The sequence below is a fragment of the Centropristis striata genome, chromosome 18 (assembly GCF_030273125.1).
Source record: "Centropristis striata isolate RG_2023a ecotype Rhode Island chromosome 18, C.striata_1.0, whole genome shotgun sequence".
Taxonomy (NCBI): Eukaryota; Metazoa; Chordata; class Actinopteri; order Perciformes; family Serranidae; genus Centropristis; species Centropristis striata.
This window is the reverse complement of record NC_081534.1, coordinates 21,443,370-21,467,001: the sequence shown is the minus strand read 5'-3', so window position 1 is coordinate 21,467,001 and position 23,632 is coordinate 21,443,370. Positions and strand designations below refer to the sequence as shown.

The 23,632-nt window shown below is 38.4% G+C and overlaps 3 protein-coding genes and 2 long non-coding RNA genes across 8 annotated transcripts; 3 read left to right on the top strand and 2 right to left on the bottom strand.

The window, feature by feature from the left end:
* The first annotated feature begins 1,292 nt into the window (after window positions 1-1,292).
* On the top strand, window positions 1,293-4,858 carry myct1a (myc target 1a). Its single transcript, XM_059356256.1, has 2 exons — window positions 1,293-1,692; window positions 3,199-4,858. The coding sequence occupies exons 1-2, from the start codon at window positions 1,638-1,640 to the stop codon at window positions 3,744-3,746; spliced, it is 603 nt and encodes a 200-aa protein (XP_059212239.1). The 5' UTR covers window positions 1,293-1,637; the 3' UTR covers window positions 3,747-4,858.
* Window positions 4,859-5,427: 569 nt separating this feature from the next.
* On the top strand, window positions 5,428-15,492 carry serac1 (serine active site containing 1). Its single transcript, XM_059356255.1, has 17 exons — window positions 5,428-5,549; window positions 7,519-7,619; window positions 7,775-7,811; window positions 7,904-8,046; window positions 8,535-8,624; window positions 9,259-9,390; window positions 9,484-9,605; window positions 10,370-10,498; window positions 10,609-10,722; window positions 12,064-12,226; window positions 12,445-12,595; window positions 12,706-12,844; window positions 13,071-13,171; window positions 13,780-13,877; window positions 14,051-14,233; window positions 14,329-14,472; window positions 14,576-15,492. The coding sequence occupies exons 2-17, from the start codon at window positions 7,526-7,528 to the stop codon at window positions 14,710-14,712; spliced, it is 1,977 nt and encodes a 658-aa protein (XP_059212238.1). The 5' UTR covers window positions 5,428-5,549; window positions 7,519-7,525; the 3' UTR covers window positions 14,713-15,492.
* LOC131990989 (uncharacterized) lies at window positions 8,278-20,575 on the bottom strand. Of its 3 annotated transcripts, XR_009396095.1 has the most exons (5): window positions 20,141-20,575; window positions 12,436-12,524; window positions 12,043-12,144; window positions 9,583-9,710; window positions 8,278-8,617 (listed from the first exon to the last, which is right to left on the bottom strand). It is a non-coding gene; the product is annotated as an uncharacterized LOC131990989 (long non-coding RNA). The 3 variants fall into 3 exon arrangements; XR_009396096.1 differs by having other exon boundaries at window positions 8,278-9,710; window positions 12,043-12,232; XR_009396094.1 differs by having other exon boundaries at window positions 8,278-9,710.
* On the top strand, window positions 15,935-17,775 carry gtf2h5 (general transcription factor IIH, polypeptide 5). Of its 2 annotated transcripts, none has more exons than XM_059356257.1 (3): window positions 15,935-16,005; window positions 16,390-16,477; window positions 17,266-17,775. In XM_059356257.1, the coding sequence occupies exons 2-3, from the start codon at window positions 16,443-16,445 to the stop codon at window positions 17,444-17,446; spliced, it is 216 nt and encodes a 71-aa protein (XP_059212240.1). In that variant the 5' UTR covers window positions 15,935-16,005; window positions 16,390-16,442; the 3' UTR covers window positions 17,447-17,775. The 2 variants fall into 2 exon arrangements, with proteins under 2 accessions (XP_059212240.1, XP_059212241.1); XM_059356258.1 differs by having other exon boundaries at window positions 15,995-16,016.
* LOC131990990 (uncharacterized) lies at window positions 17,364-18,827 on the bottom strand. The gene is made up of 2 exons (XR_009396097.1): window positions 18,142-18,827; window positions 17,364-17,928 (listed from the first exon to the last, which is right to left on the bottom strand). It is a non-coding gene; the product is annotated as an uncharacterized LOC131990990 (long non-coding RNA).
* Window positions 20,576-23,632: the final 3,057 nt, after the last annotated feature.

The window sequence follows — 23,632 nt, the reverse complement described above, 5'->3', positions numbered from 1 at the left end:
ACACAGCACTAACACATTTTATCATGTATTGCTGCCTACATCCTTGAAGTCTTTACAGAAACCTAATTTTAGTCCTGGACACTCTAAATTCCCACCACTCTTCGCAGTGACATTTTGATAAGGCCATGAACTTAACACTATAGAGCTCAAAGAATGTCGCCTCCACCTATGAGCCTTCTACACCCCAATTACTCCGTAACAAAACACAATGGCCACGCATACTACTTCACACAGTGTTATGGGTGTTTGCTGGTTATTTTGGAAAGGTTTTATGGCAGGGCCAACAATTAAAGGAAGTTCAGGCTTTGGTCGGGCCATTCTCTCTCCATTGGTCCTACAGCCTTCTTCAAGAGATTCTACCAGACTAACTGAATTTCCCCTCTGGGATGAATTAAGTAATTTTGATTTGATTGATTCGGTTTGCCAGAGAGAAGGCTGAAGATTGTTTACTTCGCAGATTTGGTCTTAAAATCTCAGAATATTTTTTTATCTTTCTGGAAAAACTTTTAAAGGATGATCAACTCTGGAAAGTAAAATCTAAAGCTGATGGGGCAAATGGTTCTGGTCTATATTAGATGCATACCAATATGACGACTCGCATCCTTCCCTCTGACTGTACTGATGACCTTGCACATTTGGCTTGGAGGGGATTAAAACAATGCTGACTGTGGGATCATGAATGAGTAACATGAAGAGCTTCATTTCAATTCCCTGATGTGTTAATGTGTTAGTGTTGGTTAACTGAGAGTAGCTGTGCTGCTTTTCTATCTTATCAAACTACAATGTTTTTACTGGATCACTCCAACTGAGAGAACACCAGACGTCAAATGCAGGCACCGCTGACCTGGCAGACATTGTGGAAAGACTGAGCTTACGAACAAAGACGGTGAAATCAGAACATTGGGATATCCACAGCCTTTTTAAAAGTACACCAGAGTCATTCTTTGCATCATTACAACAGCGTATTAAAAGCACAGTACTGCCACCATCAATTCCAGCTGTGGTTTTGCCTTCAACACCCATTTCAGGCCTGTAACTGCTGGTGCAGTTCATGGCTGTCGCCTGTGGTTTCTGTGGTGGACGGAAAAAATATGCGAGAGATTAAAATATTTATAATTTCTGAAAGGAACGCAAATATTGGTGAGTGTGGTGGACTTTCTGACGGTGAAAGTTCTGGGTCTTAAGGCGCAGCGGTGTTACCATTTTACATTAATCAACCTGAAGGAAATGATGGGAGAGGAAGTGATTATAGGAACACCCCGTCTCCCCACCTCCAGGATCTCTGTCCTGGATAGATAAGCCACTCCTGTTGCTAATTTCAAGCAGAAAAGCAGGAAATGTGACAGTGTAGTTTTCCGCTTCCATAAACAAGACGAGTGCCAGAGTTAGCCGCCAGTCCTGTGTGCCTCTGGATTGAGTCTCCCTCTGAGGGAGACAGACATACTGACAGAGAAAGTGAGCGAGGGACAAGAGAGGGAGAAAGTGAGAGAACAGGAAAGAGAGGAGGCAGGAAGACAGGAAAACCCATCAGAAGAAAAGACAAACGGGCAGGAATTGAAAGAAGAAGAGGTGAAGGGAGAAGAAGGGAGTAAAAGAGACTGAACTGTATATCAGTCTCTCTTCTTCTCCTCGGAGTCATGGCTGAGAACAGCACAAATCTCTTTCTGGAAATACTTCAGTCTTTTGATGCTGGTGAGTTTTTTCTAACTTCCCTTCTCTTTTAGCTGGTCTTTTTCATGTGGTCTCCCTGATTGGCACCGTTGTTCTCCCAGGAATTCAAGCTTTAATCACCTCTGGAATAGATACAATATGTGAGCCTGATTCCTTTAGAAGATTACTTCATCAAACTTAGAGAACACTCAGAGAAAACTTTTGCAACTCACTCTAAATCTATAAGGTCCTGATATGTTTTCTTAGTGTTATTTTTCTCTCTCAGTTTTCCCAAATGTCATTTCCAGATGACTTTTGACCAGTGTCTCCTTTCCTTTCCCCCGAAATTAGAGCAAAAAAACTTCTGTGGAAATATGGGCTGGTAGCAAAGTGGGTTTAGTCTTTTTAACGCTTTACTGTAGTGAAAGGAAATTGATTTGTTTACCCTGGCAGCAGTCCAATGGGATTTGTCTTAGCCACCGCTTTCTCTCTCTTTTCTAAAGCACGCTTATGTTGGCACAACTGCTTCTAAGAAAAAGAAGCAGTGTCTTTTTCAGTGGCTTTTTTGTGGGAATGAATTGCAATCAGTTTGTTGTTGTCTCCAAAAAAAAACTTGCTCTGGTAAACATGAAAGAGGAAAACCTTTTATTATTCTGTCAAGGGGCACCATCTTGCAACACACTGCTGGCAATCCTCCATTTGTGACAAACAGATGGTTTTTGCAATATTTGGTAAAGGCATAGATTCTAATTAAAATTCTTTCCATTCCCGGGGGATAATAAAAAAGGCTGTTATTAAGGTTAAAGCGAGTCTAGATTGTATTGCTTGTGCATAACTATTTAACTCTTGTCCCTGACAGTGAACCTGGAGAGCAAATGGGTTAGTTTTACAGAAGAGATTAAAAAACGAGTGAAGTAGAAACAAAAAATATGGAGCAGCGGCAGTTCTACACAGGGGCCAACAGGGTCCACTGCCCCTGTGAAGAAGCCCTTGGCCCCTGCTGTGGCCCCTGTGTCAAATTAATAATAAAATGATCAATTTATAACAATGAACAACGGAGCAACTCTTACCTATTATTTTGTTCAAACAATATCTCATTGTACACAAAAGGAACCCAGAATGTGTACATTGTGTAACAGTTTAATTGTGCAATAAAAGCTTGTGTGTGTGTGTGTGTGTGTGTATGTATATATATAGGACCATTCTCACTGTACTGCACTTACAAAAAAAAGTAATTGTGTACAAAAATGAGAAATCTCATTGTTGTACAAAAATAATTGTTATTGATGGCAAGTCTCATTGTTTAAATCAAAGTATTTGTATCTTCCAAATATACTTAAGACAGATTTTTAAATAAGCTAAAATAAAGGTTTTGAATGCTTAAATATCATCTTTGACGTTTTTTAATGTGCCCCTCTGATTAAACACTGGCCCCTCCTTGGCTCCCACAGTAAAATTGGTCTAGAGCCACCACTGGTGTTGAGAAGGATCCATATTGAAGCACAGATGATAACATTTCCTTTTTGATTTGCGTTTCTCTCTTCACAGTCCCTCTGATCATAGCATTCTGCGTGTCCATAGCGGTGGGCCTGGTTTTGGGGGCCTTAGTTTACGTTATTTTGACCTGGATGTCCCGTCGCAGAGCAGGCTCTGCCAGGATCACCCGCCGCCCTCCTCGACAATCACGTGCATCTGCCCGCAACCGCCCAGGCTTTAACCGCAACAGCAGCTACGACCGGCGCAGCAACAACAGTTTGGTCAGTGCAGCTTTCAGCTTCCACCGCCAGACTTCCTCCCCAGATCAACTCGACCCGCTGGGGCACAAATCCAGCTTCAGGGCCTCAACCTTCCACCCTCTCCTCCAGTGCAGCCAGATCGCGAGGGAGGCTGAGGAGGGGAGCCAGACCACGCTGCCTCGCACACCAACTCTGACCACGTCAACTGGATCAGCTCAAACAGTAGTTCAGCCAGCGGCCACCCCACCCAGACCTGCGTCATTTTGGGGGAACAATGGCCTGAGGGGTTTCCAAGCCACACAGACCCCACCTCCAGCCTACGAGAGCGTTATTAGAGCCTATCAGGAAACATGCACCTGAGAGGAGTCAGAGCTCCAGGCTGACTGTAACTAAATGAGCCCAGAGTTGTAAATGGATTTACAAATGATATTGGACTAAATCTGTATTGATTTTATGAGCAGGCGGAGCAGAATGGAGCCAACAAGGACGTCAAAGGCAATTGTTTGTACTGCTCTACACTTTGAAACAACAGTTTTGTTTGTCTTTTGGTTTGTTAATATATATCTGGCGTTGACATGAGCATACTTGCCTTCATCATTCAATACTGATGTAAAATATTTTGTAAAAAGCCAGTTTACACTCTTAGAAAAGAGGAATAATGGCTGCTTATGAACAGAAATTATTCCTCTTAATAATTAGCAGTCTGTATTAAATGATGATTGACATTGTATGTTTGCACAGAATCTTTGTTTACTCTAGACAAAGCTACAAATCATACTCTAGACTGGGCATTCATGTGTTCTTTGTCCCTGCTGATCATAATAACTATGCAAAAGAGAGAATGATTGTGTATGTGTACACCAAAGAAAGGAGAATGTTTATGTTTTAAGTTGTATTTAATAAATTCTGTCATCCATGTTTCTATGCAAAGCCTGGTGGAGACCACTTTAAACTCATTTGATGTTTTAATTGCTGTCTCACATATGTTTTTTCGAGACTGTGGTATGTGGTGGTGTGTGGCATTCAAAGACATTTAGTGTGCCTGTGTTTACAAGTACAGTAAGTGTGAGCTTGAGAGGGAGATTCACAGAAAGTTGGGTAATAGCTGTCAGATGTCTTTCTAATTTATATTTGAGTGTAATTTACTGAAATTCCAGTAGTTTTCCATACAAAACCTCTATAGGGAGTTTGCTAGCCTTTATCTTGCAGATAAGGCAACAGATATGGACATAATACGATATAAATCATTAACATCTGTTGAATATTGCAATAGTGCAGTAGTCCTAAAAAATATACTACCTATACTATATTAAAAAGAATATAATGCAATCGAATACAACACCACTACAAATGACGGCCTTGTGTCAATCAGTCAGTACTGTACCACTGGCCCAACATGTGTTTCTCTGGACATTATTCAAGTAAAGTCCAAGTTTTTGTAAAAAATGTAGTTAACTCTGAGTCAATGATAGGCTACAACTAAATGTATTTCACGAGAGACAGGTCAGCTTAGCAGTAAAAACACTAGTCACAATAAGAGCACTAGTCATATAAAAGATGAAAATAAAATAATGCAATGTAATAAGATAATGTCACAACAATATGATGAAAATACAACATAGGAAAAAATGGGATGACATAAATGAAATAAAGCACAATATACATAGAAAAATTAGGATGTTGTGTAGACGTGACAAGTTTATCCAACATTATTGCATAAATGTAACAAGCAAAAGGAGGGAGATATGGCATAGGAGAGAATGGAGTGAGATAAACAGAACTACATCACTATGTACTTACAAGGATTTGTGTGAGCCTCAATAGCAGCATTCAGGTCATGTGGATTTTGATTGTTGTATTGGGTCAAAGCTGTTTTTGTAATTTATTAATTTGTCCACCCCCTTAGAGTGAAGACGTCCAATCTGACTGCTGTTCTGGCTATAAAGTTGGGTACAAGACAGCACAAACATATAATCACAAGCAGTTGTTTATACCTTTTTTAACGTTAGTTGCGGTACATGCCGTATTATTTGTGAGACAAGTTTTAGTCGTGTTTATGACGTATTATTTATGAGACAAGTTGTAGTTTTTGAACACCGGGTGTTGCAGTCGTGGAGAACATCACGGCAGTCCTTTTTAAAGGTTGTCAGTCGATAAAATAAGGTAATGTCACTTTTCAACAATTAAAATAAACCCGAACAAAAGCCTTAACCTAATCAGTGAGCTATGGAGACAACAGTTTGTAAGCTAGCGGGAAGCTGAAAGTGAAACACTAGCCAGAAGCTAAATCTTGAGTAAGTTTGTGCTAGCTAACGGTTAATTTATCTTGACCGGTCGTTACAGTTGAGAGATTATTTTAATGTTAGCGCTTTAGTTGTCAGTGTTACATAAATCTGAACAAGCGACAGTGGAGGTGGCATTAGCAACTGGCTTAACGCTAGTTAGTCCTAGTTAAGTGCCGCTATGTAAGCTAACGTTAGCATGTGAATCATTTAATGACAGTTAACCTTAAACGTTAATATTGTCGCTCGGTTGGTCATTAAAGCCTTGCAGCTGGATTGCTAACATACCAGGGTTGTTTTGCTTAAGACCGTCAATTATCAGAGGTGGGGGAAGTACTTATACCACACAAATACTCTCTTACATGCCGTCACACTGTTAAGATAATCGCCTAACTCATTTTTTCAAGTTTTTCAGGAAACACAAAAAACTTCACCAAAAGTGTAACATATGACATTTATTGATCATTTCACTCAAAAAGGATGTAACAAAGGATGGCTATTGGCATAGTATTAACACTGTGTGTAAATTATGTAACTTAAGAGAAATAAATGACTTAGGCAATTTTTGAACATGCCTTTGTGGCTTAAGCAAGATATGGTAACACTTTATTTTAAAGGTGTCTACATAAGAGTCACACAAGCCTGTCAGAAACATGACATGACAAGTATCATGAGCATTAATGTTACTTAATGTGTCAATAATGTTCATGACACATCCCATGTCATGTTTATGACACACTCATGTCACTCTTATGTAGACACCTTAGAGTAAAGTGTTACCAATATTAGTGTCAACAATAAAACACTGATCAAGTAAACTGATAACTAAACAATCTCCCTCTAGCTCTTCTTTGCTGGGTTCTTATCTGATGCCTATGAATGTGGCAAATTGTCAAAGAATTAATTACCTTAAAGGGGAAAATCACATGATCTGATCAACTGAGGATGTAGGCGATTTTACAATAGGTGGTTGGCATCATGAGGAGATGATTTAGGCAAAAAAAAACAATTTTGACAAAAAATGACGATTATTTTAACAGTGTGACGATAAAAGGGATGAAAGCCCTGCAAGAACATGTCTCTTCAGTAAACGTATGTAAATATAATCAGGAAAATGTATTTAAAATTAAAAAGACTTTTACTCCATTATGCATTATAACATTAGTTTGATATTACTTATACATTATTTTAAAAGCAGGATTTTACTGCTGCAGTTAGTTGAGGAAGTGGTGAAGCTCATATTTTCATTATGGGTAAATCTAATTAATATTATCATTATTAAATAATCAAATTATTTTATCCAGTAATTGAGTGATATCTTATCTGATATCTTAAGATTATCTTATGAAAATTCTAAGAAATAGTGAGAAATGCCAACACAATTACCCAGAGCCCAGAAGTTTTGCCCAGCCAACAATCCAAACCTCAAAGTTATTGAAAAATATATTAAAATAATTAAAAGTAAGGGCAGTAAATGATGAAGCTACAACCATGACTTGACTAATCTTTTCAGCTGTGCTTATATAATCTGTTGTTAAGTTTAACATATAAAACATATCTTATAAACTAAGTATGTTTTATGTATAAATATATAAATGTGTAAAGTATCTAGTAAGCTTTCAGTTAACTGTAATAAAGCAAAAAGTACACTCTTTCCCTCAAGTAAAGTATTTCAAATTTGCTTTTAAGTACAATATTTAAATAAATGTATTTAGTTACATTCTAAGACTGCTAATAATATGTGCTTTTCATTTAATTAGCTTTAGAAAAAGTGTCATTGGCCTCATGTCTGACTCAGATAATTCTAGTGGTCTGATTGACGTATCCCCAATATACTGGTTGACGTACAGGCGCAGAATGTCTGGTGCGGCTTTACGTTTGATCCGCTGTCGAAGACTGAGCACAGCTGGGCCGCCTGGAGTGAGGAAAGTGCTTCAGTGGAAAAATATAAGTAAGTTATTAGACATAACTGGCCTATGTGTACACTGCTTACTGCCAGCAATCAGATCTAAGGATTCTAAATACATGCATTCAACCTTTATGCTTCTGTGAGGATTCAGCTTCCAACACCTATCTAATATAGATTCCCTTTCTGCTGACTTATAGAGAAGGTTGCGAAAGTAACTGGTGCCATTGTGTCGGGGTAAGTTACAGTATTTACGTACAAACTTTGATCCCTGACTTGTGTGAAAAGATCTGTCACTGTGTTAAAGCTTATCCATTACCCTTCTACAGGGGCTGTCTTTTTATCACTTATGAAGTGGCGGCCTTGGACAAGGCTGTGACCATTGACACTAGTGCAATTCTTCAGGAGAAGTACAAGTCTTACATCTATCTGAGAGCCACTCCTTCAGATGAAAAGGACAATCTTACTGCAGGTACTGAACGTCATCCTCTAAGTCTTTATGTCTAAAGTTGTAAATTACTGTGTGCTATTTTAAATCCTTTCCAAAATTGAAAAGTTTAAGAGCATTTTGAGATTCCATTTTAGTTTAGAGGTGTTGTTTTTAGACTTCCCAAACCAGCTGGATAACATCTGGAATATGATGAGTGGCTTTTTCCCCCTTGTATGAGCGCATATCATACTGAGTTTGCCAGGTTTTCCAGGTGCCCAGTGATGTCTGTTATCATTACTTCCTGTCTATCGTTCCTTCCCCTCTCTACTATATTTCCTGCCTGAATATTTGGGTCAATCTGTTGACTGATCTCACTTCCACTGGTCAAGGTTCTCTTATTTAATGGAAACGTTCACCTAACAACCTATACTGGGATACCAACTGGGAAACTTAAATAGTGTTTTTATAGAAATGAAATTATGTTGTTTTTTTTTAGGTCACTGCAGTTATTTATTTTACACTGTGTCTAGGGCTCACACACAAAGCAAGAAGGGAACTTCATAAAGCAGCAAGGCGGTTTCTGGAAATGTCATCACGGGTTTTGCTGCAATCACTAGACGGTAAGAAAACAAGAGCTTCAACTAAAATCATTTTATAGCAAAATGTTGTACTGCTGCATGTTTCTAAGATTGGAAAGCAGAAGTCGCTGCCTCAAAAAGCACAAACCAGAAAACTACAGTTGTCCACTAATTTTTATGTGGGGTGGGCACATTAAGACCAAAGGAAGCACCTGCCTTGTACATCCACATCCTGTTTTCAATGTCTTCTCGCTGGTGCATTAATGTCAGTGTGCATTTTTTGACATTGGCTGTAATATACAGTATATAAATTATTGTTTTTTTTCACCTTATTAGCTCTGTATTTAACAATTTATCACTTTTTTGTGTAATTGCACAGATTTCTTCCCAAATTATAGAAATATGACATGTTTTTATGACATCATATTCCATCTAATTCATTACATTTTGGCTTTTTGAAAATGAATAGCTGCCAAGTTGATGACAAAAGGTTTGAAACCACAAGGTTTGTAACTTCCTAGCTGTAGTAGAAATCTGAAAGTGGTACTGTAGATGCTGGTTGTTAGTCACAGTAGATACAGTTGGAACACAATTGGGTGTCTTTGGGAATATTTGTAGTGCTCTTTGTTCTGAAAATGTTCAGCTAGTGAGTGTGCTCTCTACTTATGTGTCTTAGAGCACTTCAGCCATGTAGATGCAGACCCACATGAGGTGGCGTTATGGGTCCTACTGAAGAGGACACAGTCACCCAATAAAGCCATCAGACTACAGGCTGTTCAGGAGCTTGCAGAAAATCACCACTGGCACGGTAAAATAAACAAGTTGTTGCATATCACTTAAGGTTAACAGTATATACAACAAGTAAAGTGGTATTAGTTCACTCCTGTTGTCAATAATGCAGACTACCAGTACCAGACAGCAGCCCAGGTGATAAACCAGCAAACAGCAGTGGGCCTGGCCCGAACTCCTCAGGTAGACCTTCGATTCTTCCTGCGCTCACCTGCACTTCCTGACCTGCAGGATGTAAGTATCTCCATAGATCTGCCTATTATATAGAGCAGGAGTAGGCAACGTGAGGCTCCGGAGCCACATCTGGCTCTTCAGGCCATCCGCATTGGCTCTCTTTGGCTGTGAGAAAAAAAATATACGAAATAAAATGGTTATTTCTTTGGATTAATTTTTTTAATGATATAATTATTGGTGTAGACCCACAGCTATTTTTATTATTCAGTTGTAAAAAGGCATAGCTTAAATATAGCATTAAAAAAATGTTTTCACATTTTAGTCAACTTAAATGTGCATCATAGCTTATGAAAGTCTACACCCCGGCGCCTTAAGCTCTAAATTTTGTCAACTTCGAAGCTGGTTTTGAGTTTTCCATAACCAGGCTAGCTTTCAATTCCAAATTTGCACTTGGGTTCTTGCTACATTCTGACAATCATATTTATAAACGTTCATCATGACCTATTGGTCATGCTGGTAGGCTAATTAAGACTTAGTAGGCTGTTTTATCTCCATTGTAGGGCTCCAAATAAGGTTTGCAACTCAATTCCAACATTTATTGTCTCTTTTTGGCCAACAATAGCTCTTTTGTTAGTAAATGTTGCTGATTCCTGATGTAGAATATCTCAATATCATTATTACTTCCTCAGAGTTAGTGACTCAGATTTTTCTTTTAATAGCTTTCTTTCTTTCTTTTTTTTGCAAAGATATTGTGTGGAACATAGAGAGATAGGTAAGATATGGAATATAGTTCTGTTAACTAAGACGTGTTGACTTCTTCCCAGGGTTTGTCTGCAGAGGATGGACTGAGGCAGCTGCTGGCGTCTCTGCCTCAGTCTGAGGTGGACAAATGCGTTCAGTACTTCACCTCACTGGCCCTCAGAGAGAGCACCCAGTCATTGGCAGCACAACGGGTAATTGAGATGGAATGTCTGTGTGAACTTCTGCATACAGTCTTTTGCTTAAAGAAGTTGAACATTCAAATCTTTCAAGCCACTTACACATATACTCTCCTGTGTTGCAGGGTGGTCTGTGGTGTTTTGGAGGTAATGGGCTGCCTTATGCCCAGAGCCTTACCTCTGTTCCCTCTGAGAAGGTGGAATCCTTCTGCCTACAGGCACTGGTACAACACTCAAAGGTAACGATGGCCATTATGCATCTGAAAATAATCTAGTCTTGGAAGAAGTTGTAAAAAATGAGATTTAAAAAAAAAAAATTATAAAGCAGGTATAGGTGCTTTCTAAATTCTGGTAAAGTATCCAAACTAGCGGTGCACCGATCGATCGGCCGGCCAAACTATTGGCACTGATTTCCTTAATTCTGCGGGATCTGCGATTGGCCGATTCTTTTATGTCAAACCGATCTTATCTAGTGATCTGATCTACCTTGATAATAACCCCCCACCCGCGAAGCAGTGCTCCCAACTTTGTTGCCCCCTTAGCAACTATTTTTCAAGAAAGTGACTGGAGACAAACAATTCAACGACTCCTTCTTACTCTTCTTAAGAAGAGCTGCCGTTAGCGGCAGTTAGCTACAGTTAGCTCTGTAGCAGTACAGTGTGTATGTGCTGCTGCTGCAGGAGGTGTTCACTAAGCCATCTCTGTTTGTTTACAACAAGCACCGGACACTCTGTGCACAGTTAGCAATGCCGTTAATTCACAATCACTATGTTTATGATCAGTGGAGACTCTGTGCATAATTTGGCATGCTGCTTTCAGCTGCTGACATTGTGCACAGTTAACGACGGTGAAAACCACACGTCACCTCCGAAGTCTCTAAATCCCTCTGGGGGCTAACTTGTCCCGCCGTGGAAAACCCTCTCCCCTGTTTGTTTCTTCTTCTACAGCTTGGCATCTAGCCCGCCACACTGTATCATCAAATGCTACGCTGCCCCTGTGTGGAAGGCACCATAATACAACTTTTTTTTCCTTCCAGATATGATGAACTATTCGATTTTTTATGATTTAATGACTATATGAATATTTGAAAATCGATGCCCAGAAATGGTTCCTTTAATGCGCCGTCAGGACTGGCGTAAGGTTTTGTTGTCAAGGGATGGATGCATTTCCAACAGAGGGGAAATATACAGCTTTGTTCAGAAGGACAGTATGAGAAAAACAATTTGAATTTTGAACACCCAAGCATATAAGCATGTTCTTTCAGAAACCCAAAATACAAGTATGAACCTGAAATAATATGTCCCCTTTTGAACACAACACAGAAGTTCATCAGCAACAGCTCATCTTGTTAATGTTCCCTTAACATTTAAAAGTAAAAAGCTCATTCAAAATACAAAGCACCATTTGTTTTAGTTGGAGGCGGAGTACCCTTTTTCAGCATGCAAGTATTTATAGAACAATGCTTTATTTGTGTACACTGTGCACTTGAATTAAAACTTCTGAGCAGACTGTGTTTAATTTTGATTGCTAGGTGAGGTGAATAAATGTTCAGAACTTACTGAAACACATCCTGTCTGCAGGTCCAGAGCCACTGTGACCATATAGTTTCCAACGGGGGCCTGCAACTCCTCCAGAGAGTTTATCAGCTTCGTAGAGACTCCCTGAAGATACAGAGGAACATTGTTCGAATCATAGGAAATTTGGCACTCAATGAGAGCGTTCACCAGGCCATATCCCAGTCTGGTAAGTCTGCAACAGAGAGATCATGTGTAATCTTGACTGGGTGAAATGGGGATGATCTGTGGATAAAATGTGATTTACTCATCTACAGATGACTGGTAAACCCAGTTATGCTTCATATTCATTCACAATGTTTGTTTTTAGTTTTATTAACTGAAGACTAAACAGCACATTATAATTGTTCCTATCATTTTCTTTTATTTATTCCTTACCATATTCAGGCTGGGTATCCGTCCTGGCTGAGATGATGCAGTCTCCTCATGTCATGCAGGCGTCTCATGCAGCCCGCGCTCTGGCCAACCTGGATAGGGAGACAGTGAAAGAGAAATACCAAGATGGTGTCTATATCCTCCACCCACAAACACGTGGCAAGTAGGAAAACTATTAACTCTATTGTTATATCATTTTTTAAATAACGTACTAGCTTCATTTTATTGTATCTGAAAACAAATACTTATTTCTGATAATGTTTTGATTTTCAGCCAGCCAATAAAAGCAGACGTACTTTTCATCCATGGGATCCTCGGGGCAGCTTTTAAGACGTGGAGGCAGAAAGATCGCACCATTTCAGAGGAAGAGAAGGCAGAAAGCATGGATGACTACACAGAGTGCTGGCCAAAGGTGAAAAATCCACCAAATTGCTCTTATTATCGTGGAGTATTATGGATCTCTTTGAAGTATCTTACCATGTTTTTCCTCCTACAAGTAAATTCAATATTTGTGGCAACTATGGTTTGTCTATCTGGCTGTAGGAGTGTCTCATGTAGATTTTTTCTATTAATCTTAAAAATATTAGTCATCCCTCATTGCTGTTCTTCCATGTTCTTCTATCCTCTTTTATTGACAGTCGTGGTTGGCTGCTGACTGTCCAAATCTGAGGGTACTATCAGTGGAGTATGACAGTCACCTCAGTGACTGGGTGGCCAAGTGTCCCGTTGAGAACCAGAGGTAAGGAATCTGTCCACTGGTGTTTAAGTATAAAATATTATAGGGTTGTGCAAGTGACTAGGGTTACTTGGCAATAGTAATAACCCTACTATTTTTGCACAACTCATCTGAGATCATGATAATTTAAGGGTAATTCAACTAAAATTCTCCATGAAATTAAATGTTGCAGTAATAATAATAATAATAATAATACATTCAATTTCTATAACGCTTTTAAAAGGTACTCAAAGTTGCTTAACATATCAGAATTGAAGCACACACAAACACAAAATGCAGAAAAAACAAAAACCAAACGGATATGAGACATAATGAGTTCAGGTCTTGTAAGCTATTTTGAATAAGTGGGTTTTTAGTTGATTTTTGAAGGCGTGGGGTGAGTCTGAATTGCGAATGTGAGTAGAGAGGGAGTTCCAGAGGGTTGGGGCAGCAGTGGAGAAAGCTCTGTCGCCAACGGTGCGCTGCTTGGTCAGTATATATTATGTATATTATATATATCTTCCCCTCTATCACCCCCTTTCTATCTCTCACTATCAATAAAGCAACAAAATGCCAAAAAATAATCTTAAATAAGTGAACTGTTCATTCATTCTTTGTGTTGGTCAATTCAGGAAGTCTTTGGCCTACAGAAGTCGAGAGCTGCTAAACAAGTTAAAGCTGGCTGGAGTTGGAGAGAGGCCTGTGGTCTGGGTAGCCCACAGTATGGGAGGTATTCTGTCAAAACTTTCCTACCACAAGCATGTCAAATTTTTACTCTTATCCCTTGAATGCAACATTAAACATGAATGACTTCCACACCTCTATATGGGACTGTTTTTGTCTGTTTTAAAAATGGCACTCACTGTCTGATTGTATCCTCTTGTGTTTGATTTTTTTCATCAGGATTGCTTGTAAAGAAAATGCTACTGGATGCCTCAGAGGACCCAGACATGCAAGAACTGTTGAAGAACACGAAGGGCATCATGTTCTACAGTGTTCCTCACCATGGCACCTTTATGGCAGAGTACTCTGTTAACGTCAGATATCTCCTCTTTCCCTCTATTGAAGTCAGAGAACTGTGTAAAGGTAAGTAAATAAAATTAATTCTAAGGTCCAAGAGTGATTATGTTTCATAAAAACTGTCCAATTGGTATTGAGTCATTTTTTTGCACATTTTTAAGACTCACCGGCACTTCGCAACCTGAATGAGAACTTTCTGAACATGGCTAAAGAAAAAGAGTTCAAGGTGCTGAGCTTTGCAGAGACGCTGCCAACAACCATTGGTCCCATGATCAAGATACTGGTGGTGCCAGCACAGTCAGCAAGTATGTAACATGAATGCACATGGGAAGTGAGACGTGTGTTTATGTCTATATGTAATATTGTTGTTTTATCCCTTACCCTGTGCATGCTTTGGTTTGCTTTCAGATCTCGGCATCGGGGACCTCATTGAGGTGGATGTAGATCATCTGAACATTTGCAAACCGGAGAAGAAGGACTCATTTCTGTACAAGCGCAGCCTCCAATTCATTGTGGAAGCACTGCAGAGCTACATAAGCCACTGACTGAAATATAAAATACACTGATAAAAACCTCAGTTTTACTTGAAATAGGGGAGAGCACCGAAACTCACCCCTCCTCCCCTAAACCAAATGTAAACCTAACTGCCTCTCTTTGTTGCACATTTACATCAACAACCACTAATGTGATCGTAGTGTAATCAGGAAAATTAAATATGTTTTACACATTGACTTCTCTGGAGAGTTGTCAGTTGTAATAAAAAAAAACTTGGATGCTATTTTGTTCTCCTCGTCATCCACCTAGATTGGTCTCTCTCACTAGTGAGTCAGAATTTTAAAGACCATTGATTTTTTTAAAGAACATAACTTTGTTCAGATCATGATAATGTAGATTTTATTTTTTGGACAGTTTGTTCCATTTTGTCTTTGACTTACCATGTTGTACATTTAACATAATATGGTACATCATTAACATTTGCTTAAATATGCACTGATGCACTCATGCTCTTGAGTATTTTTGACCAGAGTGGGTTAAAATTTTACTTTTTTAATTTATTTTTATTCCTACTACAGTATGAAAGTCTTGTTGTTTGCCAAACATATTCCTTCCTGAACCTAACCGAAAAATGATCCTCTATTAACATTAGTTCAGGTTGCTTTGTTTGTATAAGACTAATCAAGAATTTTGTTTTAAATCTTGATCTTGTCTTTGTAGTCCAAACTGCCACAAACAATGCTGATAGTGAATAAATGTAAGAAGTTTGGTGTACTTGTCTGTGCTCTCTATCATTGTCATTCGAAAGCCATTTTGCAAACCATATCTTTTTTTCCCCCAGCAAAACAATATACACTTAAGAAATGTACATTTTTTCTCTTTGACCTCTTAGACTATTGTGCATGACTTCTTTATGGTTATACTAATTTTTTTATATATAATTTTTGCATCAATATGTTGATGCACCTTTATTTGTCATAAATTAATTTCACAGTTAGTTATTTTATATGTAACAGCCTCAAAATAGATGATCGAGGAACGTCCCTTATGTTTTACAAACAATTGATTGTATACATTTCACCTACCATATTAGCTGTTACATCATTGATAAAATACAATGCTACTACTATTTTTATGAATGGTACCAATATGCACTAAAAACAAGTATGCAGCGTTCTCCAGGTCATTATGGGAAATGACATATGATTTTTATTATACTGTAGTTATATCATATGCGCATTTTTTGGATCGCAGAAGTTTGTCCCTCGGCACAGACCGTACGTCATCACGTCAATTCCACAATGCTGTGAAACATCAGAGGAAACAACAACAGCAGCTAGCAGGTTAGCTGAAAGTCTGTCTCCTGTCGTTTTTAGCTCCTTCGCTTGAATAAAGCTGGGGATCCAAATCTTTATTTGTAGCGTGTTCGGTTCAATATATAAAAGTCGCTGTGTTTAGAAGAACAATCCCGGGATTATGGACTTTTTAAACTGACATTAGCGCTAACAAGCTAGCAGCTGTGTTATCTAAACTCTAACTTTACTTAACTGTTTTTGTTTTTGACTGGGGTAACTTTAACTTAAATAGATTAATGTCAGAGACAATATAGACCGAGACACAAATATGTTACCTTTATAATATATGTTTCTTTACTGGAATTTACTTCCCTTTTACTCCGTTAGCTTATCATGTTCAGGAAAGTAACACATTTGTTTATTTTGTTGCAGGTTTACACTTTTTTCTCTTTAGAATCGTCTACTGATTTCTCTTCACCTTTAAGATGGTTAACGTTCACAAAGGTGTCCTCGTTGAATGGTGAGACAATTGTAAATCTGCCTAGAAGTGTGTGCATCTAGATCAAGTAATTCTGATAATAATGATCCATTTCTGATGCTGTTACACACACACACACACACACGTACTTCTATCTTTGTGAGGGCCCTCATTGGAAGTTAGTTTCAGTTAGTTTTTAAGAGTGAGTTTGCTAGTTTTAGTTTAGGTTTTTTGTTATGCTTAGTTTTAGTTTAATTTTTTTTTTTTTAATGGGGCATTTGTTGGGTGTTAGATTACAAGAGGTCATAATAATTTTGCCTTTGTTTCCTTTTTTTATCCATCTTCATTATGTATGAAAAAAGTTGACAAAGACGAAAATGGACATTTTCACTAACATTTTAGTTAGTTTTGTAACCACAAAATATCGTTTTTTTAAAAAAAACTCGTTTTTATTTTTATTTCAGATAAGGAAAATGTTTTTTCAATTCTAGTTTCCGTTATTTCGTTAGTTTTCGTTAACTATAATAACCTTGTTCCCGAGCCCCTTACTCTAAGGTAACCATGGTTACCCTAACATAAACCCGATTGTAACCTGAACCGTAAAACAAAGTCTGAAATCCCAATAAAGCCTTTAAAGAAGTAAGGACCAGTCGAAATGTCCTCACTTCACTAAAATGTCCTCACTCCGTTGGTTAAAAACGTGGCCCGCTTCTCACTATGTAGGAAGTACAAGAACACACACACACACACAAATGTACTACCTAAGGACGTTTTTCTTCACACTTGTGCACGTTATTTCCCCACATGCCACCCTCTGCTCGCTGGTCCAGCGACCCTGCCATGAAGCAGTTCCTCCTCTACCTGGATGAAAAAATGGCCCTGGGAAAGAAGTTCATCCTCAAGGACCTTGACGACACACACCTCTTCATACTGGCAGAGGTGGTTCAGACCCTCCAGGAGAGGGTTGGCGAGTTAATGGACCAGAATTCATTCCCCGTCACACAGAAATAACACTCAACTTTCTCGAAGAAGTTTTGCCTCTTGGACTTTAAGGATCATGGTGTGCACTGTTTTAGCTGCTGACTAAAAAGGAGTAATTGCTCATTTTTTGTTACAATGTGGGAATATATAAGTAAAAAGTGCTTTTACTTTGTTTGCTTAATTTGTGCTGTCTTATTATGTCCACTATGAAATTAGATGAATACGTTTGCAGAACTTTGTTTAAAGTCAATTTTTTTGATTTGGTATTTTTACATCTGCCTCAGTTGTTTAGTTTAGTTTTTTAAAATAAGAGGTTGATTAAATCAGTGGACCAAAATAAAATGCTATATTGACACAAACATGCATAGGACTGCGGTTATCTTTTAGTATATGTGGCACTTTTAGGGACCTTTTTGCATTTAAAAGGTCATTTTGTTTAGTATGTAATCCCAAAACATCACTAAATGCTTGTTTTACCATAGGAACTGTCATTCTCATGTTTGAGAAAAAGACTGACGGATATAAGCAGAACAAAGACATTTGTTAACCTTAACATGTCGGTGGTCCAGCTAATATTGGGCATATTGGATATCCGCAAAAACAAATTCAATATCGCGCATCCCTAATTCATGTGAGTGATTGTGCGGATGAAACACAGATTATGTTCAAAGTCATTTTTTCAAGGAGTATATTCAAATTCAAGCATAATCATTATCTTGAATAACTGTTAAACAATTCCTAAACATTCAAGACATGGTATGAACCACGTTTTAAGAAACGAGGGATTCATAATTTATCACGCGTGAGTTGTTCGTTCTGATCCAGTGACAATATAAATTATTAGAAATAATTTGCAGTTACACACGATCATGCAGCATAAAAAAACATACAAACCTACTAAAAAAAGCTCTGGTGGTCTCTAGTGGAGAGCAAAGCTTACTGCAGGTTTCAACTTTCTACTGAAAATTTGAGCCAGTATGGAGTCTCCTAATATAATTTCACTATATACACTGCTCAAAAAAATAAAGGGACCACTTAAACAACACAATGTCACTCCAAGTCAATCACACCTCTGTGCAATCAAACTGTCCACTTAAGAAGCAACACTGATTGACAATTAGCAAGACACCCCCAATAAAGGAGTGGTTCTGCAGGTGGTGACCACAGACCACTTCTCAGTTCCTATGAGAGCTTTCTGGCTGATGTTTTGGTCACTTTTGAATGCTGGCGGTGCTTTCACTCTAGTGGTAGCATGAGACGGAGTCTACAACCCACTTACTTGATTCCTATGGTCTATGTCTAGTACCATCAGGTTGAATGCACTTATTGTAAGTCGCTTTGGACAAAAGCGTCTGCCAAATGACATGTAATGTAATGTAAAAATGTAAAAAGTGGCTCAGGTGGTGCAGCTCATCCAGGATGGCACATCAATGCAAGCTGTGGCAAGAAGGTTTGCTGTGTCTGTCAGTGTAGTGTCCAGAGTATGGAGGCGCTACCAGGAGACAGGCCAGTACATCAGGAGAGGTGGAGGAGGCCGTAGGAGGGCAACAACCCAGCAGCAGGACCGCTACCTCCGCCTTTGTGCAAGGAGGAACAGGAGGAGCACTACCAGTGCCCAGCAAAATGACCTCCAGCAGGCCACAAATGTGCATTTGTCTGCTCAAATTCAGAAACAGACTCCATGAGGGTGGTATGAGGGCCCGACATCCACAGGTGGGGGTTGTGCTTACAGCCCAACACCGTGCAGGACGTTTGGATTTTGCCAGAAAACACCAAGATTGGCAAATTCGCCACTGGTGCCCTGTGCTCTTCACAGATGAAAGCAAGTTCCGTTGAGCACATGTGACAGACATGACAGAGTCTGGAGTAATTTTGAGTGTGACTGCAAATCCAGACCTCCATGGGTTATTAAATTTGATTTCCATTGATTATTTTGTGTGATTTTGTTGTCAGCACATTCAACTATGTAAAGAACAAAGTATTCAATATGAATATTTAATTCATTCAGATCTAGGATGTGTTATTTTTCCCTTTATTTTTTTTTGAGCAGTGTATATATTTATTTTTTTTACCGGGGATTTTTAAAAGATAGAATATTTCATCAGAACAAATATCTGCAAATCAACCCAAATCTTATTAATCTGATTCATTTGCAACAAAAAGGAAGAGATGTTTCTTCATCAGCTCCAGATGCAACACTAAGTACAGTTCAGTGTCGGGTTAGTTCCACCGGTACGTGATGACATCCTGACGTGCGTCTTCAATAGTTCCATTATCTCCATGGTGCCCAACAAATGCATATTTCTGTTATTATTTAAAAAATTGACCGGTCGCCATTTTGTTTGAGTAATTTCAACATCAAATTTGGAGGTTTTGATGCCCCCAAGCCAAAATAACAATGTTTTCAAACCAATACACTACTTATTCACACATTCCACACCCGCCCGGGAAATTAATAATCCCCCTCCCCAAGAAATAATCATTTTATACGGAGAAATCGTCGAGTGAAAGTTTTACCCCACATTTGTGCTTTTCCAACAGGGTAAATGACCTCGATAGCTTTAATTTCACAAATTTACACTTTTACTTTTTATTTATTTTTATTTTTTTTTTTAGATTAAAGGGCTTTGAAGTTAAAGTAATCGCTAATTTTATCGTAACTAAAACAATGGAAAAAATTTAAAACGAAACTGAATTAATTTTTTATATTAAAAATTGTCTTACCTGCAGGGTTAGCGTCCACCTGGGTTGCAGGTCCTACCAGCAGGTGGTCCTCAGCGACCGGTAGTCCACTGAAGACTATTCAGACTCTTCGGGTTTTACACAAAAGTTGCATGAAGCAGTATTTTTTTTTTTAAACAAGATCCGTTTTTTAGAAGTTTGCAAAAGTTTGCTTTCCTCAGTTTGGTCAAGGTGCAAAAGGTCATTTCTTCGTCCAGGTGCAAAATGAGAAGCGACAGGTCTGTTGGCCTTTATATAGGCCTACATGACGTAACGATCATTCTGTTTCCATGACATTTACTGACGCACGTGCGTCGTTTGAAACGCAGAAAGATCTCACAATATCTCATATATAACGTTCCCAAACTGTGGAACAGGCTATCCAAAGATATTAGAGGCACGACGCAGAGTCTGTTGAATTTTTCAGAACTAAAAACACATGTCTTTAACTTACCCTTTTTATATATACGATATATAATTGAGTAATACTAATCTTTATATTCAGTGCATTCTAAATCATTTAATAAACACTTAATAAAAATAAAATGTAAAAATAATTTCTTTGGAATTACATTTATGTTAGTGTTATGACCTACATTTTACTTTAAGATGAATTGGTCGACCAGAAAATACAGAATAAGTATAACCTACGTAACATACAATGACATTTAATGATTCACAAAAGTAACATTTTTAAGCAAACTTTATTAAAAAGGTACACAATTCAATTTCAGTTCAAACAGATCAATTTTGATCTTAAAGAACCGGAGTGCAATGGTTAAGCCTCGCCCTGGGTGAAAAAATAGTAATAGGTCAAAATAGTTAGACATGCATAAATCTCACAATGAAATATCCTGTCACCAACACATCTTCTTATCACCAATTAACAATGATATTCCATCCAAGACGCATTTCATTGAAAAGATATTACACCAAAAGGACATTCCTTTCAGAAAAGGTCCCGTTTTGTGTCCCCGTTATTATCCCTTTAGGCACTTTCATTAAACAATTTATCAGGGGAGAGCGCGAACGCAGTCCCCCACTACCAGAAATTATGCAGTCGAGATTCCCACATTTGCAAAAGTCTACGTTGAACGTAGACAGTTACGGCCCGTCATTGGCCCAGAGTCTACGTTGAACGTAGACTCTGGGCCAATCAGAGAGCCAAACTGTCTACGTTCAGCCGGCCAACGTAGACTACCAATCAGTACCAATCACTACCAATCAGTGCAAAAGTCTACGTTGAACGTAGACAGTTACGGCCCGTCATTGGACCAGAGTCTACGTTGAACGTAGACTCTGGTCCAATCAGAGAGCCAAACTGTCTACGTTCAGCCGGCCAACGTAGACCGGTAGTCCACTGAAGACTATTCAGACTCTTCGGGTTTTACACAAAAGTTGCATGAAGCAGTATATTTTTTTTTTTAAACAAGATCCGTTTTTTAGAAGTTTGCAAAAGTTTGCTTTCCTCAGTTTGGTCAAGGTGCAAAAGGTCATTTCTTCGTCCAGGTGCAAAATGAGAAACGACAGGTCTGTTGGCCTTTATATAGGCCTACATGACGTAACAATCATTCTGTTTCCATGACATTTACTGACGCACGTGCGTCGTTTGAAACGCAGAAAGATCTCACAATATCTCATATATAATGTTCCCAAACTGTGGAACAGGCTATCCAAAGATATTAGAGGCACGACGCAGAGTCTGTTGAATTTTTCAGAACTAAAAACAAATGTCTTTAACTTACCCTTTTTATATATATGATATATAATTGAGTAATACTAATCTTTATATTCAGTGCATTCTAAATCATTTAATAAACACTTAATAAAAATAAAATGTAAAAATAATGTCTTTGGAATTACATTTATGTTAGTGTTATGACCTACATTTTACTTTAAGATGAATTGGTCGACCAGAAAATACAGAATAAGTATAACCTACGTAACATACAATGACATTATGTCAATATTGTCAATATCCTGTCACCAACACATCTTCTTATCACCAATTAACAATGATATTCCATCCAAGACGCATTTCATTGAAAAGATATTACACCAAAAGGACATTCCTTACAGAAAAGGTCCCGTTTTGTGTCCCCGTTATTATCCCTTTAGGCACTTTCATTAAACAATTTATCAGGGGAGAGCGCGAACGCAGTCCCCCACTACCAGAAATTATGCAGTCGAGATTCCCACATTTGCAAAAGTCTACGTTGAACGTAGACAGTTACGGCCCGTCATTGGCCCAGAGTCTACGTTCAACGTAGACTCTGGGCCAATCAGAGAGCCAAACTGTCTACGTTCAACCGGCCGACGTAGACTACCAATCAAATGTATGGTATGCAAATGAGCAATCAACGCCCTCAGACAGGTTTTGACAGCCGGCGTCAAAAGAAATACATCGCGAAAAATCCGATACATTTTCTGCCCTGTCTGATTTTTGCCCCAGGAATACGATACATTTTGACTTTTTAGCACTTTAGTTTTGTCTGGTTTTCCTTCGTTACGTCTTTTCATCACGATCGAGCATCATTTGGTACCTGATCGCCTACAGAGAAGGACGTATACCGATCGAGAGACCAAGCTAACTTTTTTTACAAGCTTTTGAGGTAAGCAAACTATATACTATTCAATTTAAACACTTATAGACACATAGAAAATGGCTTGTGTTGTGAATTCTGCGAATTCCCCAAATGTGGGAATCTCGACTGCATAATTTCTGGTAGTGGGGGACTGCGTTCGCGCTCTCCCCTGATAATATGTCAAAATAAATTCAAAGCTTATAAGAGGCTTGGTGTGTTGCTCACTGACTCTGTATTTCATGCATAGGCTGTATAAAATCTCATGTGATGTTATACAGTGAATATTAGTTAACCCTTTATCAGGCAAAGAACTATATTTGGTTACTTCAGGTGATATTTTGAGAAAAAAGTTGCGTATTTATTAGATTAGCGGCAAATCTACAAAAACAAAACAAAACGCAGATTTAAGAGATTTAAAGTGGCAAATCTGTGCAAAAAAAGTCTCAGATTTGTGGGGAAAAAAAGCTACTTTTTTCACCACTTTAAATCTCATAAATCTGCACATTTTTCTCTCGTAGATTTGCCACTTTAATCTCGTAAACTTTTTTCTCAAAATATTATTTTCATATGTTTTTTTTTTTTTACACTGATTATTTTGAGGAGGGATGAATGTGATTCAGCAGTGGTTCTCAAAATCAATCATGTGGGTTGTGAGATGAGTTACATCAGAGGAAAGCAAAAATATTGTCTGCAATACAAAATAATGTTCTGATCTTATCTTTCATCTGGTCAATGTCAATATTCCGAACAAATATTCTGGCTATTTTCTTTTTTTAAATACATTTGCTACTCGTATTAATTTCACAGTACCACAACTTGTACTTGTTCTTTTTATCACATGCCATTCCACTCTTTCACCACTTGGGGGAGACAGTAACTACACACTGTTTAGGCTCCTACAGTCGAGGTT

What these genes read in the sequence shown, in the direction of transcription:
- myct1a (XM_059356256.1), top strand. Translation starts at nt 1,638, where the DNA reads ATGGCTGAGAACAGCACAAATCTCTTTCTGGAAATACTTCAGTCTTTT. An exon ending in ACTTCAGTCTTTTGATGCTG is followed by an intron (nt 1,693 to 3,198) that starts GTGAGTTTTTTC and finishes CTCTCTTCACAG; the next exon opens with TCCCTCTGATCATAGCATTC.
- serac1 (XM_059356255.1), top strand. Translation starts at nt 7,526, where the DNA reads ATGTCTGGTGCGGCTTTACGTTTGATCCGCTGTCGAAGACTGAGCACA. An exon ending in GCTTCAGTGGAAAAATATAA is followed by an intron (nt 7,620 to 7,774) that starts GTAAGTTATTAG and finishes GCTGACTTATAG; the next exon opens with AGAAGGTTGCGAAAGTAACT. An exon ending in TGTCCCGTTGAGAACCAGAG is followed by an intron (nt 13,172 to 13,779) that starts GTAAGGAATCTG and finishes TGGTCAATTCAG; the next exon opens with GAAGTCTTTGGCCTACAGAA.
- gtf2h5 (XM_059356257.1), top strand. Translation starts at nt 16,443, where the DNA reads ATGGTTAACGTTCACAAAGGTGTCCTCGTTGAATG. An exon ending in AAAGGTGTCCTCGTTGAATG is followed by an intron (nt 16,478 to 17,265) that starts GTGAGACAATTG and finishes TCGCTGGTCCAG; the next exon opens with CGACCCTGCCATGAAGCAGT.